Source organism: Sinocyclocheilus anshuiensis, unplaced genomic scaffold, assembly GCF_001515605.1.
Source record: "Sinocyclocheilus anshuiensis isolate Anshui unplaced genomic scaffold, SAMN03320099.WGS_v1.1 scaffold1251, whole genome shotgun sequence".
NCBI lineage: Eukaryota > Metazoa > Chordata > Actinopteri > Cypriniformes > Cyprinidae > Sinocyclocheilus > Sinocyclocheilus anshuiensis.
Window position 1 is genome coordinate 983,097 of NW_015539970.1, and position 24,627 is coordinate 1,007,723.

Sequence of the window (24,627 nt, forward strand, 5' to 3'; positions counted from 1 at the left end):
ATTATATACAAAATTTGTAGTATATACATGTAATATATATATTTTTTTTTTTTTTTTTTTTTTTTTTGTGGGGTTTTTTTTTTTTGATTTTCTTTTGTTTTTTTTTTTTTTTTTTTTTTTTTTTTTTTACCCCATTTTCATTAACACCGGTTTGTGGTGATCTGTTCCGACTTCTATATTCTGACATCAAACATTACAGTTATTGTATATAACAGATGTGCTGATGTTTGTACATAGACGTGATATTTTTGGATGCAATTGTTAGTGTGTAGTTATTTAAAAGAAACGATGTTACAAAAATGTTTAATAAACACTAATTAATATTCAAGGATCATCATTTGCTTTTTTCCCTTCTACCACCTCAGCCTCTTATATAATAAAATATAAAAACATTTTTCTATCTGTCTGTACCATAGACTGTAAAAAAAGGTCTGTACAGAGAGAGAGCTGCCATACTTTATTTTTTATTTTGACGAAATCCAAATTCCATTTCACTGTGGCTTTTCTTCAGTGTCCTATTATTTCATTATGAAATATTATCAATATCGGGTTCAAAACGCGGTTTTCAAAGTGTTAGTCCATTTTAATTAAAAAAGGAGAGAAGGACAGAAAAATCTCGCAGTCTCAACAGGGTCAGTGTAGGAGCGCCTCCTGGAAGAAAAAAGACAACAGCTCAATGGGTCGCATCTTTACGCACTCGATTACTCTTCCTGCTGTTGAATAGCTGGACAATCGATTGTTCTGAGCTGATGCAACACTATCATTACAAAGCAAAATATTTAAAAATAGCTTAATAATACACATTTAGTTATATATGTCTAATATATTTCACCGATATATCCAAATATTTTTGTAAACTCGTGTACATAAATTGATAAAACGAACTTTCATTCATAGATATATCTGAGGGGCTTTTATTATGAAATGCGTGATGAAATCTTTCATCAGGAAGAGCCTGTCACCGGCACACACGCTTTTCAGATACCACCGGTGAGATTTAATGTGCATTTGTATTAAATATCTGAGCTTTTGTCATCTATTATCACTGACATTTTATAAGGAAAGTATTACATTTTATACCGACCTATTTCCTGCTTTGAGGTGTTTCTATCACTCTGGGAAATGGATACATAAGACAGCTCATCCTCAGAGGTTCATTCATAGCAGACGTAATTTTAACTCAGGGCTGAATAACTGTTCCTAAAAATAACAGTTTTGACATATGGCTTCTACCAGAACCACAAATTGAGTTTATCCTCGTTATTTGTCATATAAGCCTGTGATTACTCCATTCGCACAGAAGCAGCAGACATCATGGGAGAGCAGCTGAGTCCTGATGAGAAGTTCCAGCTCATCACCAGAAACCTTCAGGTGAGAAACTGCAGGGAAAGATGTTAAAGGGTTAGTTCACCCAAAAACGAAAATTTGATGTTTATCTGCTTACCCCAGAGCATCCAAGATGTAGGTGACTTTGTTTCTTCAGTAGAACACAAACGAAGATTTTTAACTCGAACTTCGTTCGACTCGTTCTAGTCTGTCAGTCATATAATGGCAGTCAATGGGCTCCGCGACTTTGAGAGTAAAAAAAAACATACACAGACAAAACCAAATTAAACCATGCGGCTCAGGATGATACATTGAGGTCTTAAGACACAAAACGATCAGTCTGTGCAAGATACTGAACAGTATTTATATCATTTTTTACCTCTGATCCACCGCAATGTCCAACTGTCCTGAGCGCGTTCACAACATCCGGCGCGTGACGTGTACCTGCTCTGGCATAATAGACATAAATATTTTTAAGTAGATGCCTCATTAGTGACTGTTTTGATGGGCTGCGATATGTTCCAAAATGGCAGACGCGTCAACGTATCTGGAGCGGTTGAATAGGGCATCTATACATATCTATGATAGTAGACGCATGTGCGGAAGCAATCTGTCGCTCGTATACTTCACTCATTATTTACACAGTGCAGGGAGATTGCGTACATGTTCACTGGCACTGCGATGATCTAAAGATATTTAGAAGTACAGGTCATCACAATGGAAGCCGATTTTGATATATCATCAGACAACGTGGAATTTTTTGCCCAACCGTATGTATTTGACGTCACGCGCCGGATGTTGTGAACGCGCTCAGGACAGTTGGACATTGCGGTGGATCAGAGGTAAAACATGATATAAATACTGTTCAGTTTCTTGCACAGACCGATCGTTTCGTGTCTTAAGAGCTCAGTGTATCGTCACGAGCCGCAGGGTTTAATTTGGTTTTGTCTGTGTATGTTTTTTTTACTCTCAAAGTCGTGGAGCCCATTGACTGCCATTATAAGACTGATAGACTGCAACGGTTTGAGTTAAAATCTTCGTTTGTGTTCTACTGAAGAAATAAAGTCACCTACATCTTGGATGCCCTGGGGGTAAGCAGATAAACATCAAATTTTCATTTTTGGGTGCACTATCCCTTTAAGAGATTCCCAAATTCCTTGTAACAGCTCAAAAACATATTTAACATTTGAAGTATGTCTGTTGTTGTTTTGAAGATATTCATTATTTAGTATTTTTTTTACATGCACCGTTAATGAGGTGTCTGTTCTGTCAATTTCAAAAGACTGTTTCTGCCACTGTTATTTTCTCAGGAGGTTCTTGGTGAGGAGAGGTTGAAGGAGATCCTGAAGGAGAGGGAACTGAAGGTCTACTGGGGAACAGCAACCACGGGCAAACCCCATGTGGCCTACTTTGTCCCCATGTCAAAGATCGCTGACTTCCTGAAGGCGGGCTGTGAGGTTTGTCTCTGGTGTTCTGTATTGGTTCTGAATTACTTGCATGGACAATTTGTCAGGGCATTGGTGTGTATAACTATTGATGTTTCTGTTCTGTAGGTGACCATCCTCTTTGCTGATCTCCATGCCTATCTGGACAACATGAAAGCTCCCTGGGAGCTGCTGGAGCTCAGGGTGCAGTATTATGAGCAGATCATTAAGGCCATGTTGGAGAGCATTGGAGTTCCCCTCGACAAACTCAAATTTGTTAAAGGCACAGACTATCAGCTCAGCAGGTAACCGTCCCTTTTATTTAATACTGTAGCTATAATTTCAAACAGTTACATAGGATGATAATTGACCAAATGGTTTTTAGGAAGAGATATGTTTTGTTGTGTTGTCAAACATGTTTTCTTACCATGAATACAAAGATGATGTTTGTGGTTGTTATTTCTTTAAGAAGAAGACAAATGCTTTGTGTGGTTGATTTATTATAGAGAGTACACTCTGGATGTTTACCGACTGTCATCCATGGTCACTGAACATGATGCCAAGAAAGCAGGTGCTGAGGTGGTCAAACAGGTTGAGCATCCTCTTCTGAGTGGCCTGCTGTATCCTGGACTACAGGTATGCAGACCATCTTCTGCTAACATTTTCCTCATCTTTGTAGTCTTCTAGAAGGGTCTGTAAGTATTTGTTTTCAATAATAATGTGAACATGGAGTCATGGAGTCTACTTATTTTTTCATATTGGTGCAAATGCAAATATACAACCCATTAAAATTATGCTGCTTGTTATGTATTTCTACACTACTGTTCACAAGTTTGGAACCAGTATTTTATTTAGGGATGCACCGATACCACTTTTTTCAGTACTCGCCCGATACCGATACTTTTATTTTTGGTACTTGCCGATACCGAGTACCGATACCAATATTTTTATTGCATTTGTAAATTTTTAAAATATTGGGTACAGAAACCAAAAGAGTATGTATAATGTTAGTTGGTTAACTTTATTTATCAAATACAGTCAAACCTAAATTTATTCAGACACCTTCAACATTTCTCTCATTATCACAGTTTATTTGCTATAGTTTAGAAAATGGTAATAAAATATGACAAGAACTCAGAGATACCAGTATCGGTATCGGTGCATCCCTAATTTTATTATAAATTTTTTTAAAGTAATAAATACTTTCATTCAGCAAGGGTGCATTGAATTGATCAAACGTAACAGGAAAGACAATTATATTATTTGAAAAAATATTTTTTTGTGACTCTTTTTTGTTCTTTTAAAATTAATATTCTTCCACAAAATATGAAGCAGCACAACTGTTTTCAACATTATAATAAGAAATGTTACTTGAGCAGCAAATCAGCATATTAGAATGATTTCTGAACAATCATTTTAAAATAGAAAAGTTATTTTAAATTGTAGTAATATTTCACTATATTACTGGTTTAACTGTAATATAATAATATTTTTAAATAAATGCAGGCATTGTGAGCATTAAACAAAAAAAAAAAAGTCCTACTGACTCTAAACTCTTAAACAGTAGTGTATGGTTATCAGTACTTCTTAGTACTTTATTCATTTATTTAAACCTACATTTCTGGATTGGATGATTTTCTTTTTTTTGGCGTTCTGTTCTATTTTCTAATTCACTGCTTATTCCAGACACTGTGACATTGTTTTTCATTTCTATCAGGCACTGGATGAGGAATACTTAAAAGTAGATGCTCAGTTCGGTGGTGTGGACCAAAGGAAGATCTTCACATTAGCAGAGAAGGTACATGTTTACCTATTTCTTATTCCATAAAGGGGTCATATGATGCGATTTCAATTTTTCCTTTCTCTTTGGAGTGTTACAAGCTCTACAAGCTCTAAGAAGATCTGTAAAGTTGCAAAGACTAAAGTCTCAAATCCAAAGAGATATTCTTTATAAAAGTTAAGTGTCAACCACGCCTACCTAAAACGGCTCGTTCTAACACGCCCCCACATATCTACGTCACGATGTGGGAAGATTTGCATAACGCCGCCCAAATGTTCACGCAAAGAAAGAAGGCGTAACTTTTATTCTTGCTGTAGTATTGTTGCTGCCACCGCCGCCGCCATGTCATGAAGGCACTGTGTGTTTTGTTGTGAAAGCAAAACTGCTTTGTTTGGCCTTCCAAAAGAGGACGATATCTACTTCGTCATGCCTGGAGCTAATCTGAGGAAATACGTCAACTTCGCGCTGTGGATCGCCGGATCGGCTTTCACCGTGGATGAAGCGGAGTCCAGCCCGGGGTCGTCACATGTGGTTGCCGCAAAGCCCACCGGCCGCTCCTTCGTCGAATCCGCCAGCCGCTCCGTTCTCTAGCCCCCTGCAGGCCTCTGCTCACTCAAGGCCGCGGTGTGTGATGCTGTGTGTTTCGTTGTGAAAGCAAAACTACTTTGTTTGGTCTTCCAAAAGTATATTTATAGGATTTGCCACTGATGATTCAAACGCGGGTTTTGAGCAGTGTAGAGTAGGGCTTGTTGTTTGTCATTTCTCTGATCACAAATGCAGACATGATTTTATGTTTACGCGGCACGATGCAACGCAACGCGTAAAAAGACAGTATAAGTCATTATAATCCATAATTATGTCCCCACTGGATGCAACAAATGCCTAGTTTATAATGGGTTTTAATGTTTTTGTCTCGTCGCTCCGGCCGGGACACGGCATCAACAGTATGGTGAGGGGCGTAACATTTCCGTCACACGCTTGAGGTATTCAGCCAATCACAATGCACTGGATAGCTGGCCAATCACAGCACACCTCGCTTTTCAGACCGATGAGCTTTGTAAAAATCGATGCGTTTCAGAAAGGCAGGGCATAGAGGAGAAACATTAATGTACAGTATGAGGAAAATAATGTGTTTATTGAACCTTAAACCGCATAAACACATTTCATTACACCAAATACACAAAATAATGTTCTTTGAGGCAACATCATATGACCCCTTAAGATGTTTTTCTATACAGTACTGTGTAAAAGTCTTAGGCACAATAGATGCTTCTCAAAAGTTTTGGATTTAATGTTTTTTCTTCTTTTGCATTTTTTTGCTTTAGCTTGCCAGTAGGAAATACAAAAAAATCAAACTTGATTATAATATTTGTAGAAAAACGTTTAAAAATGTAAAGTTGGTATTTCCTACTTGTACACTAAAGCAAAAAATATAAAGTCTTAAATGTTTCTGTGAAGCATCAGATGCAATGAGTGGACAGAATAATGTGTGAATCAAGCTTTCTGTCATGATGTCATACTGATTTGATGTTACTCTTGTAACTGTCCTGTCCTGTTCTGTCCTGATCCCAATGAATATATGGGTATGTTTGCTGGATATATTTTGTGTTTTAGAATTGTTGTTTTCTCTTTTTTTTTTTGCAGTATCTGCCCTCTCTTGGGTACACTAAACGTATCCACATGATGAACCCAATGGTGCCTGGACTGACGGGGGGCAAGATGAGCTCCTCTGAGGAGGTACGTTACCATTTACACCTTCAAAGATTTCAAGAATGCTGTAAGATAAAGATTTACAATCACATTCTTCGATTCATGTATTTAAAGAATCATATTGATTCTGCAGGATGGGATAATGGCGTATGCTGTTGTATTCCAGGTGTCGGGTTGATACACTAAGATTCATCATTCTCAAACTTTCATATCTGCTACAGGAATCCAAGATTGACCTGCTGGATAAGAACCAAGAGGTGAAGAAGAAGTTAAAGAGAGCCTTCTGTGAGCCTGGAAATGTGGAGAATAATGGAGTTCTGTCCTTTGTCAAACATGTGCTTTTCCCTCTGCACTCTGGTGAGTTCAGGCAAAAAAATAATAATTTTGGAAAAACATCTAGTTAAGTGCTTAATGATGTGTTCTGTTTTTTAGAGTTTATAATTAAAAGAGATCCAAAGTGGGGAGGTGACAAAGTCTACACAGACTATGAGGAAGTAGATAAGGACTTTGCTGCGGAGGTATCTAAACAATACTTATATTTACTTGACGGGGTAGTTCACCCAAAAATTAAAATCGTCATTAATTACTCACCCCAATGTCGTTCCAAACCCATAAGACCTTTGTTCATCTTCAGAACACAAATTCTTTCTGACTTTCTGACCCTGCATAGACAGCAACACAACTGACATGTTCAAGGCCCAGAAAGATAGTAAGGACATTGTTAAAATAGTCCATGTGACATCAGTGGTTGAACCGTAATATTATGCTTCAAAAAATTACGGTTGAACCACTGATATCACATGGAATATTTTATCGATGTCCTTACTACCTTTCTGGGCCTTGATTGTGGTAGTTCCCTTGCAGTCCATGCAGGGTCAGAAAGCTCTCTGATTTAATCAGAGATATCTTAATTTGTGTTCCGAAGATGAACGAAGGTCTTTCGGCTTTGGAATGACATGAGGGTGATTAATTAATGACAGAATATTCATTTTTGGGGGAACTATCCCTTTAATGTACGAAAAACATATGTTTACATAAATCGAGTTGAGCATCCTATGTTGAGCTCCTGCATTGCTTACCTGCAGCAAATCCATCCTGGTGACCTGAAGGCTTCAGTAGAGTTGGCTCTTAACAAACTGTTGGACCCAATCAGGAAGAAGTTTGAGACCCCAGAGTTGAAGAAACTGACAGCATCAGCTTACCCAGAGCCCTCCAAAAACAGTGAGTGGAAATACACAATATCTAAAAACATAATCACTGACACTTGTGAACCCATTTAACAGTGTTTCTTCAAGTTCTAGATTAAGTTTTAGGACAAGGAAGAACTTCCACATCCATTTACACATACGTTGAAATTGTCATTGCTTCACAGAAGGAGGAGCAAAGGGAAACCCTAAACAAACTGTAGATGAAGAGGAGGTCATCCCATCTAGATTGGACATCAGAGTTGGCAAAGTCATCAGTGTAGAGAAGGTAGAGAAAGCCAGCTATAATTTTATGAGTATTTTTTTCTAGTAAAAGAGTGTTTAAATAACCTTGTTTCTTGACCTGTTAGCATCCAGATGCAGACTCACTGTATTTAGAGAAGATTGATGTGGGTGAGGAACAGCCACGGACTGTAGTGAGTGGACTGGTGGCCTACCTCTCACAGGAGCAGCTTCAGGATCGTCTTGTTGTGTTGTTATGCAACCTAAAGCCCCAGAAGATGAGGGGGATTGAATCTCAAGCCATGCTGCTCTGCGCTTCAATGTTAGTAGGACTGATGCACCCTAATTCAACCATTTCATTCAATCAGCTAAGTTCTTATAGTAAAAATCATCTCGATTTTTGATCTTTCTAAATGTGATGGTCTTCAGTGAGGGAGAGCCCAGGAAAGTGGAGCCTTTGGATCCACCAGAAGGATCAGCACCAGGAGACCGTGTTTATGTAGAAGGATATGAATCAGGCAAACCAGATGATGAATTGAAACCGAAGAAAAAGGTGTTTGAAAAGTTGCAGGTATGTGAGTTTTATATCTTTGTACTTAAAGATTCATATTAAAGTATCACTATGTCTTATTCTTGGTTGTATGTTTATTTGTCTGATCTCTTCAGGTGGATCTGAAGATCTCAGGCAAGTGTGTTGCACAATGGAAAGAGCAAAATCTGATGACCAAACTAGGACATATCACCTGTAAAACACTGACGGGTGGAAATATTAGCTAGTTGTCTTCACCATATCTCTCAAAATCCTCAAAGCTAGTTTGAATGACAGCCCAGTATCCCCGTGACAAGTACACAGTGTCAGGTATTGCTCATCATAGCCATCCAAAACTGTTAACTGACTCTAATGGAGAAGCAAATGGCTTATAATGCCATTATTTAATTTCAACGGTCCCATTCAGCCATATCAACCTGTGAATTATCTAATAGCACATGATTACTGCAGCAAAATACATCTAGGTATCGTCTGTGCTTTACATTGCATGTATTGCCGTCCAGGATGTTTTACACAAAGTACTGCAGTAAATAATGTCATGCTCATTTGTTTGAATAACAAATGAAGACCCTTGCAGGAGTTCATCTGTTATCCTTAAACTCAGGTCCTCCTGTTGTGCCATGTCTGGAACTAGATCATTGCTTACAATGATCAGTCTCCAGTCTGACAATGTTCAAACTATTTAATCATCAGTGGAAACGGTTCAGACAGGGACAGTCTATATACTCAATAAACTGTTGTGGATACATATTTTAGCATTAGTTAGCTTACTTCACAGAGAAACATAAGGAATTTCATGTAATAAAACATTCAGAACTCATCTGATGTTAACCAAATTCACTGAAATAAACAACAACGATTCATAACCATTTGCTATATGTCTTGATGGAATGATAATGGAAATGCCTTTGAAGGTACTTTTAGAGTTTGATCTGCTGAAAAGAGATATTTAAATATATGAACCTGACAAATGTTTGGGAGCCTATTTTGAAACACCGTCATATGAGCAATACAATTTAATGATTGATTAAAGATTGTGGAAAATATAATTCACTTATGTATTGTGTTGTACAATATATAAAAAAAGTAGATTTTCCAGATAACATCCTTCGAAGACAAAACAGTGGTATGGGGGGCTTATATATGATGTTACGAATGTATGGCTGTGGGTAATATTGAAAAGCATGGAAGTTAACAGTCAAAACAAGGTAAATCTATAAATATCTTTAATGCATATTTATTTTTAAAACAGTGTAGTAATTCTGTTCACTCCTCCCTTAAAGTAAACAGCTACTAAAGTATTTGTGTATGTATATTTTTACATCAATTTTAGAGGGACCATCAGTCAATACTCTTACCTGTTTGCTGGTTTAAAAAGAAATGCAGCATTTAGCTAACAAAGTGCTTTAATCTAATGAAAAGTAAATACGTAAATGTGTATATGTTCACCTATAGTCAGCATACTGCAAAATTCATAAAGGTAACAGATGGTTCTGTACATGTATAATTATACATTTGCTGAAAGCAAATTCTGAAAGTTGATTGCAGTAGCACTAAAATTTTAAAACTGTTAGTAGAATTTCATTAATAGCTAGTAATCAATCTGTGTGCTTGGGCATATTTGTATGTCCAAAAAAAAAAAATTATAACAGGTTTTGACTTTTTTGCGCCAAGCCGTGATTACTACCACTAGTGACCACTAGATGTCAGTTCAGTCTTGCAGTCAGTAGCTTTTTTTAAGTCCACAATAAACTAAAAGGACTTTTCCCAGAGGAGACAAACTCATTTAGAAAAATACTTGAAAGCTGTAATAAAGCGATTGTATAAAACAGATTGGGGAAAAGCTTTTTGCATACATTTGAAGGCCATTTCTCCTTAAGACAGCTGTGGTATCCATGGATCCTTGAACAAGATCTATCTTGGGCTTTCATCACTTGCTTTGTCCTCTTGTTTTTCCCATACTGTGACTAAACAGTCCAATCAAAACTCAACTCGTGTGTCCTGACTCTTCAACATGCAGTCTCTGTACTTCCTGAAAAAGAAATATAATTATAATGATCATTTGCATGGTTCTGTCTGTGTTTCATGCACAAACTAAAATAACCAGTGAATGCTTCCTTACTTGCTTCCTTCTGGTTTCCTAATGATTGTGCTCGCTGACCAGCAGGATGCACTTGATCACTTTGCCCATTAACTTCAACCCTTGTTATTTTTTTATTTGTCAAGATCTCAGTCTTATCCGGTGTTGCATTCTCTGTCTTGTTGGGAGGATTTGTTCCATGCACTGGTTTCTTAGCAACAGGTGGCGGCACCTTAATTGGCTTTTTTGTTCCATTTGTAACCATTGTCTTGGCTTGGTCAGAAACCTGCATTATCTCAGCTGCAAGACTTTGTTTGAGGCTTGCTTGGACCTCAGGAGAAGTAGGCGTTTCAATGACAACTTTCTTTGTGCTTTTTGAGAAGATAAAGCTGGCTGTAGATGCAGGGGACTTGTGTAAGTCACAGCCGTCTGGTGTTTTAGGGGATGGCACAGGTGAACTAGCACTACTGTTTGAGGAAAAGTGTAGATTGTGCATTGCAGGTACTCCGCTGGAGGACATTGCAGCAGTCTTCATACGTATGGCCTCTTGAAGACGCTTGGATGGAACTGTGGCTGGAGCAGGAGATGATTTAGCAGGTGAGTTGGACTTCAAGGTCAAGGATTTGCGAATAGGCTTTTGTGGCGTTGCTTGACTAGTAATACTGTGATCCTCATTTGTTGTGGCCTCAGTGCTTGGTTTGGTATCATTAACTTGATCTTCACCTACATTTACAGATCTCAGTCGAACCATCTGAAGCAACGTAGGTGTGACAAGGGGAATGTTGGCATCCTCCTTTGGAGTAAGTGTGCTTTTGTGACGACAAAGCAGGTCTTTGCTCCGGCTGTCTTTGTTTACGAGGCTCAGTTGCCTTCGGAAGTTAACAGTGGATTGGTCTTCCACTGGAAGTGGAGGTGCAAGCGGCACGTTAGTGGAATCTGCTTGGGTATCAAGTGATGTTTGCTCTGATGAATCTTGTGCTGACAAAGTTGGCATTTCCTCCCCTTGTACAAGTTCATCTGGTAAAAGAGAGGACATTTTAGTAGGAGCTACAGTTTCCATGCCACCTTTGTCCACAGAGAAGTGTGAGACATTGTTACCAGGCTTATCTTCTTGCCTGTCCTCCATATCATTTTGTACAGTTCTTGCTGGCAGAATGGTCTGTATTTTGGAGTCTTGGTCTGGACTGCTAGCCATATCTGAGGCATTAGATGACCTCAATTCTATATTGTCTTGCTGTTCACAGGACTCTTCGTGGCAATTGGCAGATACCTCCGAAAGGGGTTCATGGATGAACGAGGGAGGTGGTGGGGGGAAGTCAAGTTCATCTTGTTCCTCAAACATCAAGTCAGTTGATTCTTCCATTGGTGGCGGTGGTGGAGGCCAAGAAGACTCCAGAAGAGTCACCTGTTCTTCTGTTGCTTGCTTCTGTTCCCCTTCATCAGATGGTGGTATAGACTCTGAGGAGGCTGATGTCTTTTTAGTAGGCGGTGGTGGAGGGTGGTGTTCTGGAGGTGGAGAAGGAGGAGGAGAAATGCCATTGACCTCAGGTACTTCTATGCCGAGAGTTTGCAATTGTTTATGATTGAGAATGTCCTTAACAATGCAGTTTCCTTTGTTCTCCTCACTGTTTTCGTCATTCCTTCGGGTGCATGTTGTGCTCACAATTTCAGGACTTGTTTTGACTTTACAGTTTGTTTGTGACAGCATACTTTGATCAATTTTGATAGTTGGTACCTTCGTTGTTGAGAGTTTTTGGCTTCCTTTTTCCTTTTGATCCTCTACAGTTCTCTGATCTTGTGTATGAACGCTCTGGTTGACCTCTGTAGGGATTTTTGTACTTTCTAGTTCATTTAGCACATTGTGTAATGTTGAGCTTTCATTATGCCTCAATTCTGGAGGTTCTGCCATCATTTGTTCGTGCACTTGTGATGACATGGACTCTTTTTGTTTTTTTACAGCTTCTTTGTTCTCCAGTTTGGTACCTGACTTCATTTCTTCTGTTGTCTGTATCTTTGGGATAATTTGTTCAGTGATTTGTATGGAATTTGTGTTTTGCTTTTTACCTATTAATGACTCTTTTTGCTGTTTTTGAAGCTGATGTAACCTATGGGGGTTTGGACCTGGGCCACATAATAGTTCAAGTGTGCGTTTATTGTGAATCCAGGTTTCAGGGGGTGGGGGAGATGGCGCTTTTACCTTGGGTGGAGGGGGAATGTTGAACAGTTCCCTTTGGGGAATAGTTGGGTGTGTCAGTGTCACCTTGTTCTTCACTGTTGTAACAGTTGGGGAGCACTTTAATGGCTCTGATGGAGTGGTGTTGGTTTGAATGTCATGATGTGCCGTGTCTGATGTGACTGAAGATAGAGATGTCATTGATGAAGAGACTGAAACCACCGGCGAGGTCCGTACACCTGTTCTCTCAGGCTTTGAAGGCTTAACTTTTCTCTTTCCAGGTGAGGAGGGACTGACCTCTTTAGGGGAATGCGTAGGTGTCCCACTTTGGCTTGAGTATCCACTCGAAGGAGACAAAGTCCTATCAAATTTGTTTTCACCAGATTCTTCTCCAGTTTTCTGTGGGGATGAGTTATCTGATCTGACATGACTACTAGTAAAAGCTTGATCAGGACTAAGTGGGCTGCATTCTCTTGATGAGTTGAGCACTGAAGAATGGACAGAACTCTTCTCATTATTGGTGGACTGCTGGTCTTTTTGACCACTAAGATCTCTACCTGTTTGCACATCATCTGGGGCCATATTTTTGAGACTTTTTATGTCTACCAGTTCCCTTGATCTCCACTTAAGTTTTTCATGGTGCAGGGAATAGGTTCTCTGAGGTGGTGCTGGTGGCAATTTTGTCTTCATTATAGAGAGACTACGAGAGAATGAATGGCTGTTTCTGACATTTTCCCCTGCTTCACCCATCTCCCTGTGGTCCAGTCTGTGATTTGTACTGTTACTGTTAGAGCTTTTACAACTGCTTGAGCTTGTAACACTTGCGTCCTTTGGGATTAAATCGGAAACTTCTTTGGTGCTGTCAGCAACAAATGTTGGTAGACACTTTGCTTTTGAAGAGATTGTGGAGGAGTTGGAGACGGTCGTCTCAGATGATTGGGAATGGCTCCTGTTGGGGCTAGCGGTAGTTGGATCTTGATTTGTGTCACCTCCAGATCGTGAAGAAGCTGGACTAGCTGATGCTAAACTACTCTTGCTAACTGTACTTGTACTGCGCCGGCTGTGATCATGATTAATTTCAATGATGTCTATTGCAGCAGGCAGAATTGCGTTTGGAATAATCTTAGATAAATAAGTTGCCTGTGGCGAAATAGACATAACAGGACCTTGAGGCTCATGCAGTAAAGAGTAAGCGGTCATCCCTGGCACAGCAAGAGACTTTGGCCTCTGTGTAGGGCATGCTCCTATCCCAAGCTTTCGGTTTAACTCATCTTGGTAGACAGAATGGATGTGGTTTATTAGAAACTCCTCATCTCTTGGTGTCTGAAGAACCTCAATGTTCTGCAGGTGTACACGAGCCCCTTCATGATTTACTGAAGAAAGCTCTCCATCAATTGTTGGGATGACCACTCTGCCACAGGAATCATCTTCACTGTCATGTTCTCCATTTGGACGCTGCTGCAGTATAGGTCCTCTTGCCATATCTTTAATAGAAATAAAACAAAGTAATGTCATTCTTCTGTTTTAGGCATAACAGTTTGTGTAATCTCATATATCTGTCATTGCCATTTTAGTTGCCGTTTTAAGGTATGTCATGCTAAAAAACAGTTTTCTTAATATTTGAAAATAACACAGTTTTACATGCCCAGTTCTCTTTGGACTTGTTGTGGTATGCCCATTACAGTTGTTCTTCTACTTCTCGTCTTGGTCTTGTCCAGTCGTTTAACTGGGTTCAAGGGTTTAAATGTGGAACCTAAAGGGAGTGGTACAACATACAGAGAGTGAATACAAAGAAAAAAAATGAATCATGCGGTTTTCTTCAGTTTCTTTGTTTCTTCAGGTTTTGTTTTGTTATTCCAAATGAAATCTCAAGTCATACTCTGAGTGATGGCCTCACTACATTAAAGGCATAGTTCACCCAAAAATGAAAATTCTGTCATTAATTAATGATGTCACATGGACTATTTTAACGATGTCCTTGCTACCTTTCTGGGTCTTGAACATGGTAGTTCCCTTGTTGTCTATGCAGGGTCAGAAAGCTCTTGGATTTCATCAAAAATGTCTTAATTTGTGTTCCGAAGATGAACAAAGGTCTTACAGGTTTGGTACGACATGAGGGTGAGTGATTAATGACAGAATTTAAATTTTTTGGTGAACTAACAAACAAGTTTTTTATTTAATCTTAACTGATATCATTTTGATTGATATCACATTTTCTCAGAACCTATCACAGGACAGATCATGACGTTTTTTTGACCAAATGCATGACTTTGTATTTGCATTGCCTCACTACAATGCAGATTATAAGGGTGGCAAACAAGTGCACTGTTAAACCTGAAAACGCTTTAGAGGGAAAAAAAAACAAAAGAGGTAGTATGTGCCACTAAGCATGGTTTATTTCCAGACCTTCTTAGTAAGTCAGCATTGTATACCTTGACGTGTAAGCACTGGATGTGAGGAGACTGCTGAGACAGTTGACACTGAAATGACGGAGTGTCCAGCAGTGCTGTCAGTCTCAAGTGATTCATCTCTTTCTTTTGAGCTTGTATCTTCCTCTGGCTGTGGAGAAATGGAGGTCATCAGTAAATTGTAAGTGATCCATTAAAGGTTCAGTTTATGCATATACGTTTACATTTTAAAGAGTTAAGTGATTGAATGAATAGGATACAAGATAGGGCCTGCATTAAGTTGACAAAAAGAGAAAAGAAAAACCTCTTAGTGGTAACTCCCTTAAAATTACAACTAAAGTTTATCCTCAGGGGTTTGTTGGAACCAGGCCCTAAACATTTAAGTAATTAAAGTTTTATGACTCCGTTTTAATGATTTTATTTGTTAGATACAGTTGAAAGTTCAAGACCAGACCTAGGAGATGGAACAGGTGAAAACTGCCAAAATATTTGATTTGTTTAAACTGAGCAGCTTTTCATGCTAATCTAATTTTATGTTGGAATAAACTATTGTCTGACAAACTAAGAAAAAAAGGAGTTTTAATACTTTAAAAAAGCAGAATGGGATCCTAAAGTATTACCATATTTGTGGAAACGGCCATGGATATTGATATATAATCTTTGGAGGCTTACCACAGTCTGATCATCCTGAAAGTCCACTCCATTTTTGTTCTCTGCATGGAAGAAAGACTGAGTGAGGTGCATCAGTTAGAAGGCCAGACTGAGCAGTGCATTAAGGTTGTCATAGACCAGTGTTTTGTGTAACAAAAGATGGGCATAAGGCTCACCCTCCTGTTGTAGTATCTTCAGTCCTTCCTGGGCCTCAGTATGCAGGTCTTCCAGGTACTGTGGTCTGTTTCCCTCTATGAACACATTCTCCTGGTAGTGCTGGGAGGCCCTGTAGTGTACAGTCAGCTTTCTTGGCTCATTCTGCTTTTGGTCTGCTAAAAATAGAGGGAAGGGGAAAGGTATTGTTATTCTCGTAAAAAATGGATGTAGTCATTCTCCCAAACATGCAGAATGAGAACATTATCAAATCGCAGCCGGTTTTCAAGGAAAATTTAAGAAAAGTTTCTTCCAAATCAAATCAAAATAGTGATGCATAAGCAAGACATCTTTGCTAAAGGCACAAAAAGGCCAACATTTACAAATTGCCCCTTTCGATTTTTTTCATTTCTGTGAGAAATTTGAAATATGACTGACTGAAGATTTCTGCACACCCGTTTTGTGAATGAAGTGCAGTCAAATCTCAGAAATCTGGCTGTCAAGTGCTCTAACTATGCCCATTCTTTCTCTATCCAACAGCAACACCTGCTAAAGCTGGCAGCTAATTCTAGTCAGATTTTGATGGACGTTAGAGGCACATGTTGATTGTAGATTTCCAACATAGTAATGGACTTCACACTCATGCTGTGACAAGGTAATCTCTTCTGATCTTTAATTCCTTGAAATACCAGATTACCCTTTGCTTGCCTCTGTTTAACATATGGCAGCACAAGAGCCTCTGCATTTACAGGAATAACTTGTCTTTCTTTAAATATGTAATCCGTTTCATTCTGAAATCACCCAGTCAAGTATTTGTTTATAACCAAGCTGAAGAGCTGATATAAATCCTCTAAACAAGGGCAATGCACCTACATTTCAGTAGTCATGATACAGCACTTGTTCCTGTTAGCAGATTTTCTAGAAAATCTGATAAACTGGATTTCATTTTCAAATATCTATTATAGGCAAAATTAATCGTAAAACATGCAAGCATTGCAAACATCAAAGCACTATGAATTACCTTAGTGGCCTTCGTGTCTGACTTGCACTGAGACTCACTGTTAACTTTACAATAGGGAGAAACGGGACACTTGAGGGTGGCCTATCGTTAGACTGGGGCACTCTCAAAGGAACAGTGAGAAGCCTCATACTCGTACCCCTATCATCTTCCTTACGTACCTCCTGAGTGCCTTAAACTACTGGCCATGAGATAACAACAGTTTTGATGCTTCTGAAAGGCATTGCAAAATGGAGTTGATGAGTGTTTTATGACAGGGACTTTCCCTTAACCGAGATCGTCTCTTAGCCATTTATGCAGATTTCTAACTCTTCACTCAGTATCAACTTTTAAACTTCTTGTATAGTACACCCCATAGGGGGTGTCAGGTGTCCTGGCACTGACTACAGGAATTGTGGTACAACAGAAAGTCAAAACACACACTGTAGGCAAGTGCACTGTATGAGTCCCTTTTGCAAATTATTCAAGTTAAAGGAATGTTCCATGTTAAATACAACTCGGTTCGTAAAACCATTAACAGTGTACTTTATACTCCAATATACAGCAAATATTCCAACGCTATCTCACTGCCAATTCGTACATATTTTCCAAGGTGGCTAATTCGTACGAATTCGTAAGACCTCACTCATACAATTTTCTGTAATGGTTAAGTTTAGGGGCGGGGTTGGGTGTGGTCCTTCGTACGAATTCCTACAAATTTGCCACCACGTAAAATACATACAATTTTTCACAAATTCGTAAAAATTAGCCACCTTGTCAAATATTTGTTGTGAGATCGGGTTGAATATTCACCAATTCAACAACAGACTTCCATTTTTAAGTAGATTTCAGTCAACACATTTTATGGGTTTGATTTTAAAATTGAGAAGTTTTTATGAAGCTTATCTTGTATTTAACCTGAAACATTCCGTTACTTTGGTTAATTTTAAGAGTACTAGATGTGCAAAGAGAAGCCACCAGTTAAATATACAGGTACACAGAGAACTTTTAATAAACACAACTGAGAGTAGCCAATACCTTTACAACATTTGTTAACACCAGTACTCCAGTCTAGAAAAATTAACTAGAATAATCAAGACTCACAATGGAGAGAAAATATATAAAAACTTGACAATTCTTAAGAACCAGCAGAAATATTTATGTTTGAAGGTGAATAATCACCTATAAATTCATGAATCTACTCACCCTTCTTCTTGAAGATTGACAACAGAGAAAGAACGTTTTTACTAATGAAGACCACCATGTCTATCGTGAGATAACAGTCCAGGCAGAGAGCATTGTAGTTTGAAAGTGTCTTTTATTTGAATGATAAGAGAGTAACTCTTTCACCAAGCAGCATCATGACTAACTCTCCACTTCTTCGGCTGCAGACTAACTGATGTCAACTAGCTGTCTCCCGTGAAGGATAATCAGGTCGGACACAATGAGATCTACTGTGTGCCACCAATCCTCCAGCTGCCCTGATCTTTCCCACCCCTCTTCATCTCCCCACCCCCCTTGCCCCGGCTTTTGTCAGCATCTTACTGAGTGGTGTCCCCCAAAGTGTTGGCTGGTTTCCTCCATTGTGGACTGAATTTGGGATTCGCCTTGACAAGGGAGCCTGGCTAATCTGCCACCCTTAAAATCTGATTGGAAACATGCCACACTCAGATTAAAGCATCTGCTCCATGATTTGACCCATAGTAAACATCATAAATAGTAAAAGGAATAGACTTCTTGATATATATTGACTAGTATTGTTTGATATATGTTGACTAGTATTGGTGTGTTACATGAACTAATGAGCAAAGCTGATGATCCCTGTGATTCAAATTGCAAAGGCCTTGTGTTTTAGCAGGTATGATGATCATTATTTGCACTTTGTTTACCCAAAACTGACATTTCTGCTGCTCATTTTCAAAATTCAGTTACTCAAACTGTTCTAACCTGTAAAGCACTAAAGGAGATGTTCTGAAAAAAGTTCATGCTGCTTTTCTCCATACAATGAAAGTATAGTAAAGCTCCAAAAAGATGGTGAAAAACATAAAAATATCATAAAAGTCCATGACTCATGCACTATTTTGCAAGACTTTTGAAGCCATGTGATAGCATTCTGATATTTGAAACTTGTACGCTTCCATTTTATGGAAAATAACTTCTCAGATTGTTTGTATATTTGTCTTATGAACAGAGTTTATTTATCATGGTGTTCTAACTACATATCTTGGAAATTATTTATTAGTTTCTTAAAAACACAATGCAAAGAGAGGTTTCATTACAGCTTTAAGTATCAGAGAAGAGACAAGCAAGAACAGCAGATGTCAGAAACCATTTTAATTGATTATTTCAGGTTTAGGGTAACATAGCTACTACTTGGTATGTTTCGTATACCTCTGCAGGGGTTGCAGCAGTGCTTTATCATTAAACCATTTATCAGACGTCCCATGTCTGCACTCGCTTCACAGTCACTGGTTTTGGCACTGAATAGAGACTCAAGTGGTGTTGGCTTAGAATTATGGGCGTTACTTCAAACCGAGATAGAAAGGTCACTATTTCGGCTGGCAAACTTCCCATTCTTACCTTTGAACAGAGATTCACCACATCTGCATGTATGAATCATATCTCAACTCTTTGAGATGTTTGAGAGGTGAGCTATTATGTTCCTAAGCAATTGATTATTTTTTTCATCTTTTTTCTTTTTTCAGTCTGTCATTCAGATTGCACTCAGTCTACCAACTGCCTGTTGTTTAATTCCAGAAATCCCATTAATATTTATCAGGAGAGCCAAAAGACACCATCTGCCACATGGTGTGAGATGAGGGTTGATGCATGCCTTTAAACCACCACCAGACCCTTGAGATTCTTTACACTGAAGCTTTTGTATTCCTAGATGCACAGGAAACAAATGATACATAGGCCATTTAATGGTTAATTACTGAAGCATAACCTAAACAATCAGTTGACTTGGCTATTAGCTACTAGGTTTACATAAGCAAAATAAATTTTTTAGTTTTAGTTGCTAAAGCAAATAATTTTTTTAAGTTTAAGTTTTTATCTAATATTTATTTTACAAAATTTATATTTAATTTGATTTAATATTTATATTATATTTTTATTGATATTTAGTTTTTTTTTTATAAAATAAAAATAATGTTCCATAAAGTCCACCAGGTGGTGGTACAGGATGTCTCTGTCGTCTGTTGCAATGTCTGATAGATCTGATTCACTAATAAACATCTCTCCTAAAGTTTACAAAACATGCCCAGATCCATTTCGTGCAGAATAGTAGAACTGACAGAGACGAGAGTTGAAACTGGAGAGCTGAAATATTCCTAAATATATATATATATATATATATATATATACAGTCACACAATCAGATGGCTGTTCTCATATAAACTGAAAGTTTTTGTCTCTGTATGCGAGTTTGTGTTTATATATAGGTGCACATGCATATTGTACTATAGCCTGTAGATCTGAGAATAATGACAATTTGAAACTACAATATACTTGAAATATTTCTATCCACCACCCACTGAGACTATGTGCTTATACAGTAGTTACTTATAAACGTGGGATCATTTTGTCCTGGGGCTTTCAAAGGAGGGCGTACTCTTTAACATCTGACTTAATCTGGGATAAACACCAATAGAAGGTTAATGTACCTTGCAGCTGTTTTAGCTTTTATTTTCCACATTTTTCCATGACTGCTTTTGTGTTTGATCACAGGTAATCTTCAACCAAACAATGCACGTTAGCCATGTGAAATCTTCCATGAAAGTTGTATACATGTCTAGAAATTAGCATTCTTTGTTACTTTTATACACCCACAGAATAACAGTTTGACTTTTGCCAACAAGTGCGTCAATTGCTGACTTATATTTATTTAATTATATGCTATAGTTGGTTAAGCGTGACTAACAGAGTCCTGCCCCAGATATCAGACCCAAATCTCCCATTCTGACAATGGGTTGCTTTCATAAAACTGCCTCTGTGTTGTTTTCAAGGAATCTGACTAAACGACTGGAGGAGATGATACTGATGTGCTAGGGCGTCTTCTCAATGTCTCCGGAGATGATGAGGCGTTTTTCCTCAGCTCTGCTCCCCTCCCCTCCTGATCATCTGGTTAATTTTAGAGCGCCCTGCTGTGCACCACCTCAAGTCATTAGTGCCAGGAAGCCAAAGACAAGTTTATTTTCTTGGCTGTGATGGAGTTTGCATCTATCAGTGTTTACAAGTCCCTTGAAGCATCTATAAATCTTATGTACAAAAAAAAACACTGTGTGAAGTAATCCTTTCCCCCTGCCTGAAAGCTTCATCAATACTTACTAATAATAGCATGAGGGGTTGAGAAGCATGCAGGGTTTATTCTGCAGGCGTTATAACAATGTTTTAGGATGTCTCTCATTCTATCAGTCTTCCATACTAAATTTACAATAGCCACAGAAGTTAGTAGACAATTAAAGCGTGCTTAAAACGTATGAATATGTCACTGCAATAGATAGCAAAATAGCAAATCAAGTGGCTTTTGTTTTAAAGAAATGCAGCACAAGAACTCCTTTCAAGCAAGTATTTAATAAAAAGATTGGGATGCCATGATTTAAAAAAAAAAAAAAAAAGGCCACCCAAGACTCTAATATACACACTGATGCATGGGTTATTTGAGTGTGTAGTGTAGTGGCAAATTAATATGTTTATATATTCCTAATAAGATATTGAATATTTGATTTCAGGAAATCTATTTAGTGTATATTGCTCTCATCCAAAACAACATCAGTCTAATTTTCATGATGCAAATGTCTACAAAAGAAAATGGAGCCCCTCCTCCAGACAAAGGTCATACTGTATGTTGAATGTTATTACCAATAAAAGTGTTACAGTGAAATATATAGTGATTCGTATGTTGCATTCCATCTGCTTTGTATTCTACTATCATCATAACAGAGGTCATACAAGGTCGCTTGGTGCTAACAAGCAGCTGCATGCCACTAATATAGGAAAAACAGCAGCTTTTCTGTTATGGTGTTCCTGACGTTTTAAAAGTTGTAAGCTTCTAAGGGCCTTTTTTAGTAGAGGAGAGCAAGGCACAACCTAACACTTGACTTTCTCAGTTTGTTAATCCACATGGGGTTCAGAGTATAATATTTTATCCACAGCAATTTCACACTTGTCTAGAAAAAATATGACGCTTTGTTTCATAATTACAATGTATATGTTTTTCTTTATTTACCCTCAAAAAATGGAAGTGAAATGTGACAACATGCCCCGTAGGTGGGGTACATTGTAACATCTGAGGGGCACGTTGTAACACGACCATATGACAGTTTAAAATGTTATCTGTATATAGTTTTTATATGGCAACTAGTAAATACCATCAATTTTGTTATGCTAGCATGTGTGGAAATATTAAGAGGTCTGCTACCCGACCCGAGCCCAGATGGGTCCCAAAATACTTTCGGGGTTTGGGTCGGGTTCGGGTTAATGTTTAATGAATAGCTTCAGGTTCGGGTCGGGCTCTGGTTTATAGCTAAACTAAAACTACACTCTAAAAAATGCTGGGTTATATTTAACCCAGCATTTTTTAGAGTGTATATGCAGTAGCCTACGCTGCTTTCATAGACGCACGCACACACATTATTGCACACGACAACACAGCACAAAAACTTTTATTAGTAAAATAGCTTTGACAGGCTACTGACTCGCAACGTTATATTTCTCTGCAATGAGGTGGTAAAATCGCTGTTTTTGAAGTAACTAAGCCTCATTGCTTGTAGAGAGAGACGCGCAGACGCAGGTTCACGCACACGCAACTTTCAGCCCTCTCTCTCTCTCTCTCTCTCAGTTTAAAGCACGTGCAGACCTCTACTATCTATACATTTCACTGTAGTTTCCAGCTGAAATGAACTCTAGTGGCAGTAAAACACCAACAAATTTTGTTCTTTTTCACACAAATCTTAAATGCATTATTAATTAGATTATTAATAAAGCTTTATTTTCAAATGGTTCCTTGCACAATACTATGTTAGAACCTCAAAACACTTTTACCAAAACGCATGATTTGTAAACTAACATATTTTGACGTTTGCATCACATAACTAGCTCCACATATATGGCCTTTCTGATGTAGTAAACTTGCTTGGAAGCCCACCTGGTACAGCACTGAACTTGCAATATAGAGTACTGTACATATGAGTCCAGTGAAACACAATCACAACACTTGATCAAAGAGCTCAAAGAGCTTTTGTTAGCACTATTAGTTAGGTATAGGGTAAGGATTAGTGATGGTGGTACTTTATTTTCAAACATGGTAGAGCAATGTGACCATTTTGAAGAAATATCCCCACAGGCTGGGTTCATTAATAAACAAGAAGATGGATTTATTTACTTGACTTGTTAATAGAACCTTGTAACTATTGTTTTGAAACAGATACTTTATCTCTGTGTATATAGTGGTATAAGACCCTGTGGTGCTTAAATGTAGAGGTGACATTAGGCCATGCAAATAAAAGCATCTATTGTTTCTCTTTAAGCAACACCAGTGTTTATGTGAGTGTGTATTGTGCTCATGCTCTTGTTATTTATATCCATTGGATCTCAATCTAGCCACTGTTCTGTCCCTTTATGAGGTTGTGTTATAAAATGAAATAAAACAAAATTAAATAATGTGTTGGGAGGGCTTTTTAAATTAAACACCTGATTAAAATACAATTACAATTTTGTGGCATTTAGTCCATGCTGTAAGTTTTGAATGTATCTATATGCTAGTGCAATATATTTACATTCTTTCGTCACTGTGCTTTCTACCCATAAACATGGCCCATTTACATGTCCTTATTCTTATCAATCTCACCTTTTTTTTTTTTTTTTACTTAGCATGGCTTTTAATGTGTTTGCTTATTAAGACTGGTTTCTCCAGAGTTGAGAGACTATTTGTCAGTTTTTAGTGTTTATTAGCAGAGTGTGACCCTGAGCAAAGTCTTTCTCTCTCTTTATCACATCTGATCATTCATAATGACAACATCTCCAGGCAACAAGCCATTTCGACCAAAACAATGTCAATTACATTGATTATACTGCACAGATCATTGTGTGGGTCTCACATAATGTATTTTTATTCATTCAGAACTTCAGAAAACATTCTCATAACATGATTTTTATGAAGTGATTTCAATACCCCTGCCAGGGATTTAATCTAGGATCTAAGAGTTGGGAATGCTGTGCAATGCAGCCTGTGGTCAAAAACTTCCAAGCGTTTCTAAGAAAGGCAAAGAAAGAGACATAGAAAGTAACCAAAAACATGTGAATATTATAGTGAATATCCTTCCACTGTGGTTAAATCAAACACATGCCGGATACAAGAATTCTGAAAGGGATTTGAGTTCAGTGGTATTTTTATTCTTTAACACCACAGAAGGCTGTTGTGGACAGTGAGGAGAGCCGTCCAAGCCTCAAAGCTCAAGCTCTGTGAGCTACTCATATTCACATAAACTTTCTAACATAGTCTGTGTGCCCTCTGATTTTCAATGCATTTAAATGCTTTTATTATGGCCTAAATGTGTAAGTTGCAATGCTATTTTTGTCCAAAAATGTAACAGCTCATAATTAAACCCAGTTATGTGAAAGTATATCCTCATGCCATCCATGCACGTTATATATTCTGAAAAGCCATATTCTCCACATTCAGAAAAACAGGATGCATGACCTGTGCATGGCACTGTGGGTAAAACACGCTTCTTTCCATGATGTAATAGTTACATTAATCAAATTGAGTTCAAAGCAAGCTGGAGATCGAGTTTTACAAGCAATGTTTCTTCCAAACCCGTCTAACTGTCAGATTTACAACATTAATTGTTAATAGTTTGGTAACTACTAAAACACAATTATTTTGTTTACTGTCACTAAGCCTGTATAGGGATTTTAGGATACATTTATTAATTCCTTTCTGTGA

General features: G+C 38.1%; 2 protein-coding genes across 7 annotated transcripts in view; one reads left to right on the top strand and one right to left on the bottom strand.

Moving 5' to 3' along the window:
• Positions 1-919: 919 nt before the first annotated feature.
• Positions 920-19,666, top strand: LOC107687080 (tyrosine--tRNA ligase, cytoplasmic). 2 transcript variants are annotated; one of them, XM_016484242.1, is made up of 16 exons: positions 920-990; positions 1,301-1,371; positions 2,637-2,783; positions 2,880-3,055; positions 3,257-3,386; positions 4,468-4,548; positions 6,175-6,267; positions 6,462-6,597; positions 6,673-6,758; positions 7,326-7,461; positions 7,613-7,713; positions 7,796-7,989; positions 8,097-8,238; positions 8,334-8,352; positions 16,223-16,337; positions 18,071-19,666. In XM_016484242.1, the coding sequence occupies exons 2-15, from the start codon at positions 1,315-1,317 to the stop codon at positions 16,246-16,248; spliced, it is 1,524 nt and encodes a 507-aa protein (XP_016339728.1). In that variant the 5' UTR covers positions 920-990; positions 1,301-1,314; the 3' UTR covers positions 16,249-16,337; positions 18,071-19,666. The 2 variants fall into 2 exon arrangements, with proteins under 2 accessions (XP_016339728.1, XP_016339727.1); XM_016484241.1 differs by lacking the exons at positions 16,223-16,337; positions 18,071-19,666 and having other exon boundaries at positions 8,334-9,217.
• Positions 9,458-24,627, bottom strand: part of LOC107687075 (uncharacterized protein KIAA1522 homolog) — a 55,679-nt gene continuing 40,509 nt past the window's right edge. For 2 of the 5 annotated variants that reach the window (XM_016484224.1, XM_016484226.1), the window contains 6 exons: positions 15,706-15,861; positions 15,551-15,591; positions 14,903-15,029; positions 14,116-14,223; positions 10,340-13,954; positions 9,458-10,249 (listed from right to left, as the gene is read on the bottom strand). In XM_016484224.1, the coding sequence (XP_016339710.1) occupies positions 10,227-10,249; positions 10,340-13,954; positions 14,116-14,223; positions 14,903-15,029; positions 15,551-15,591; positions 15,706-15,861 (4,070 nt within the window). In that variant the 3' untranslated portion in view covers positions 9,458-10,226. Of the gene's footprint in view, positions 10,250-10,339; positions 13,955-14,115; positions 14,224-14,902; positions 15,030-15,550; positions 15,592-15,705; positions 15,862-17,885; positions 18,036-24,627 lie in introns of those variants that run through there. The other 3 variants (XM_016484228.1, XM_016484227.1, XM_016484225.1) reach the window with 3 other exon arrangements.

Coding starts and splice junctions, on each gene's coding strand:
- LOC107687080 (XM_016484241.1), top strand. CDS start 1,315: ATGGGAGAGCAGCTGAGTCCTGATGAGAAGTTCCAGCTCATCACCAGA. Junction 1,372..2,636: donor TCATCACCAGAAACCTTCAG/GTGAGAAACTGC, acceptor TTATTTTCTCAG/GAGGTTCTTGGTGAGGAGAG. Junction 8,239..8,333: donor AGGTGTTTGAAAAGTTGCAG/GTATGTGAGTTT, acceptor TGATCTCTTCAG/GTGGATCTGAAGATCTCAGG.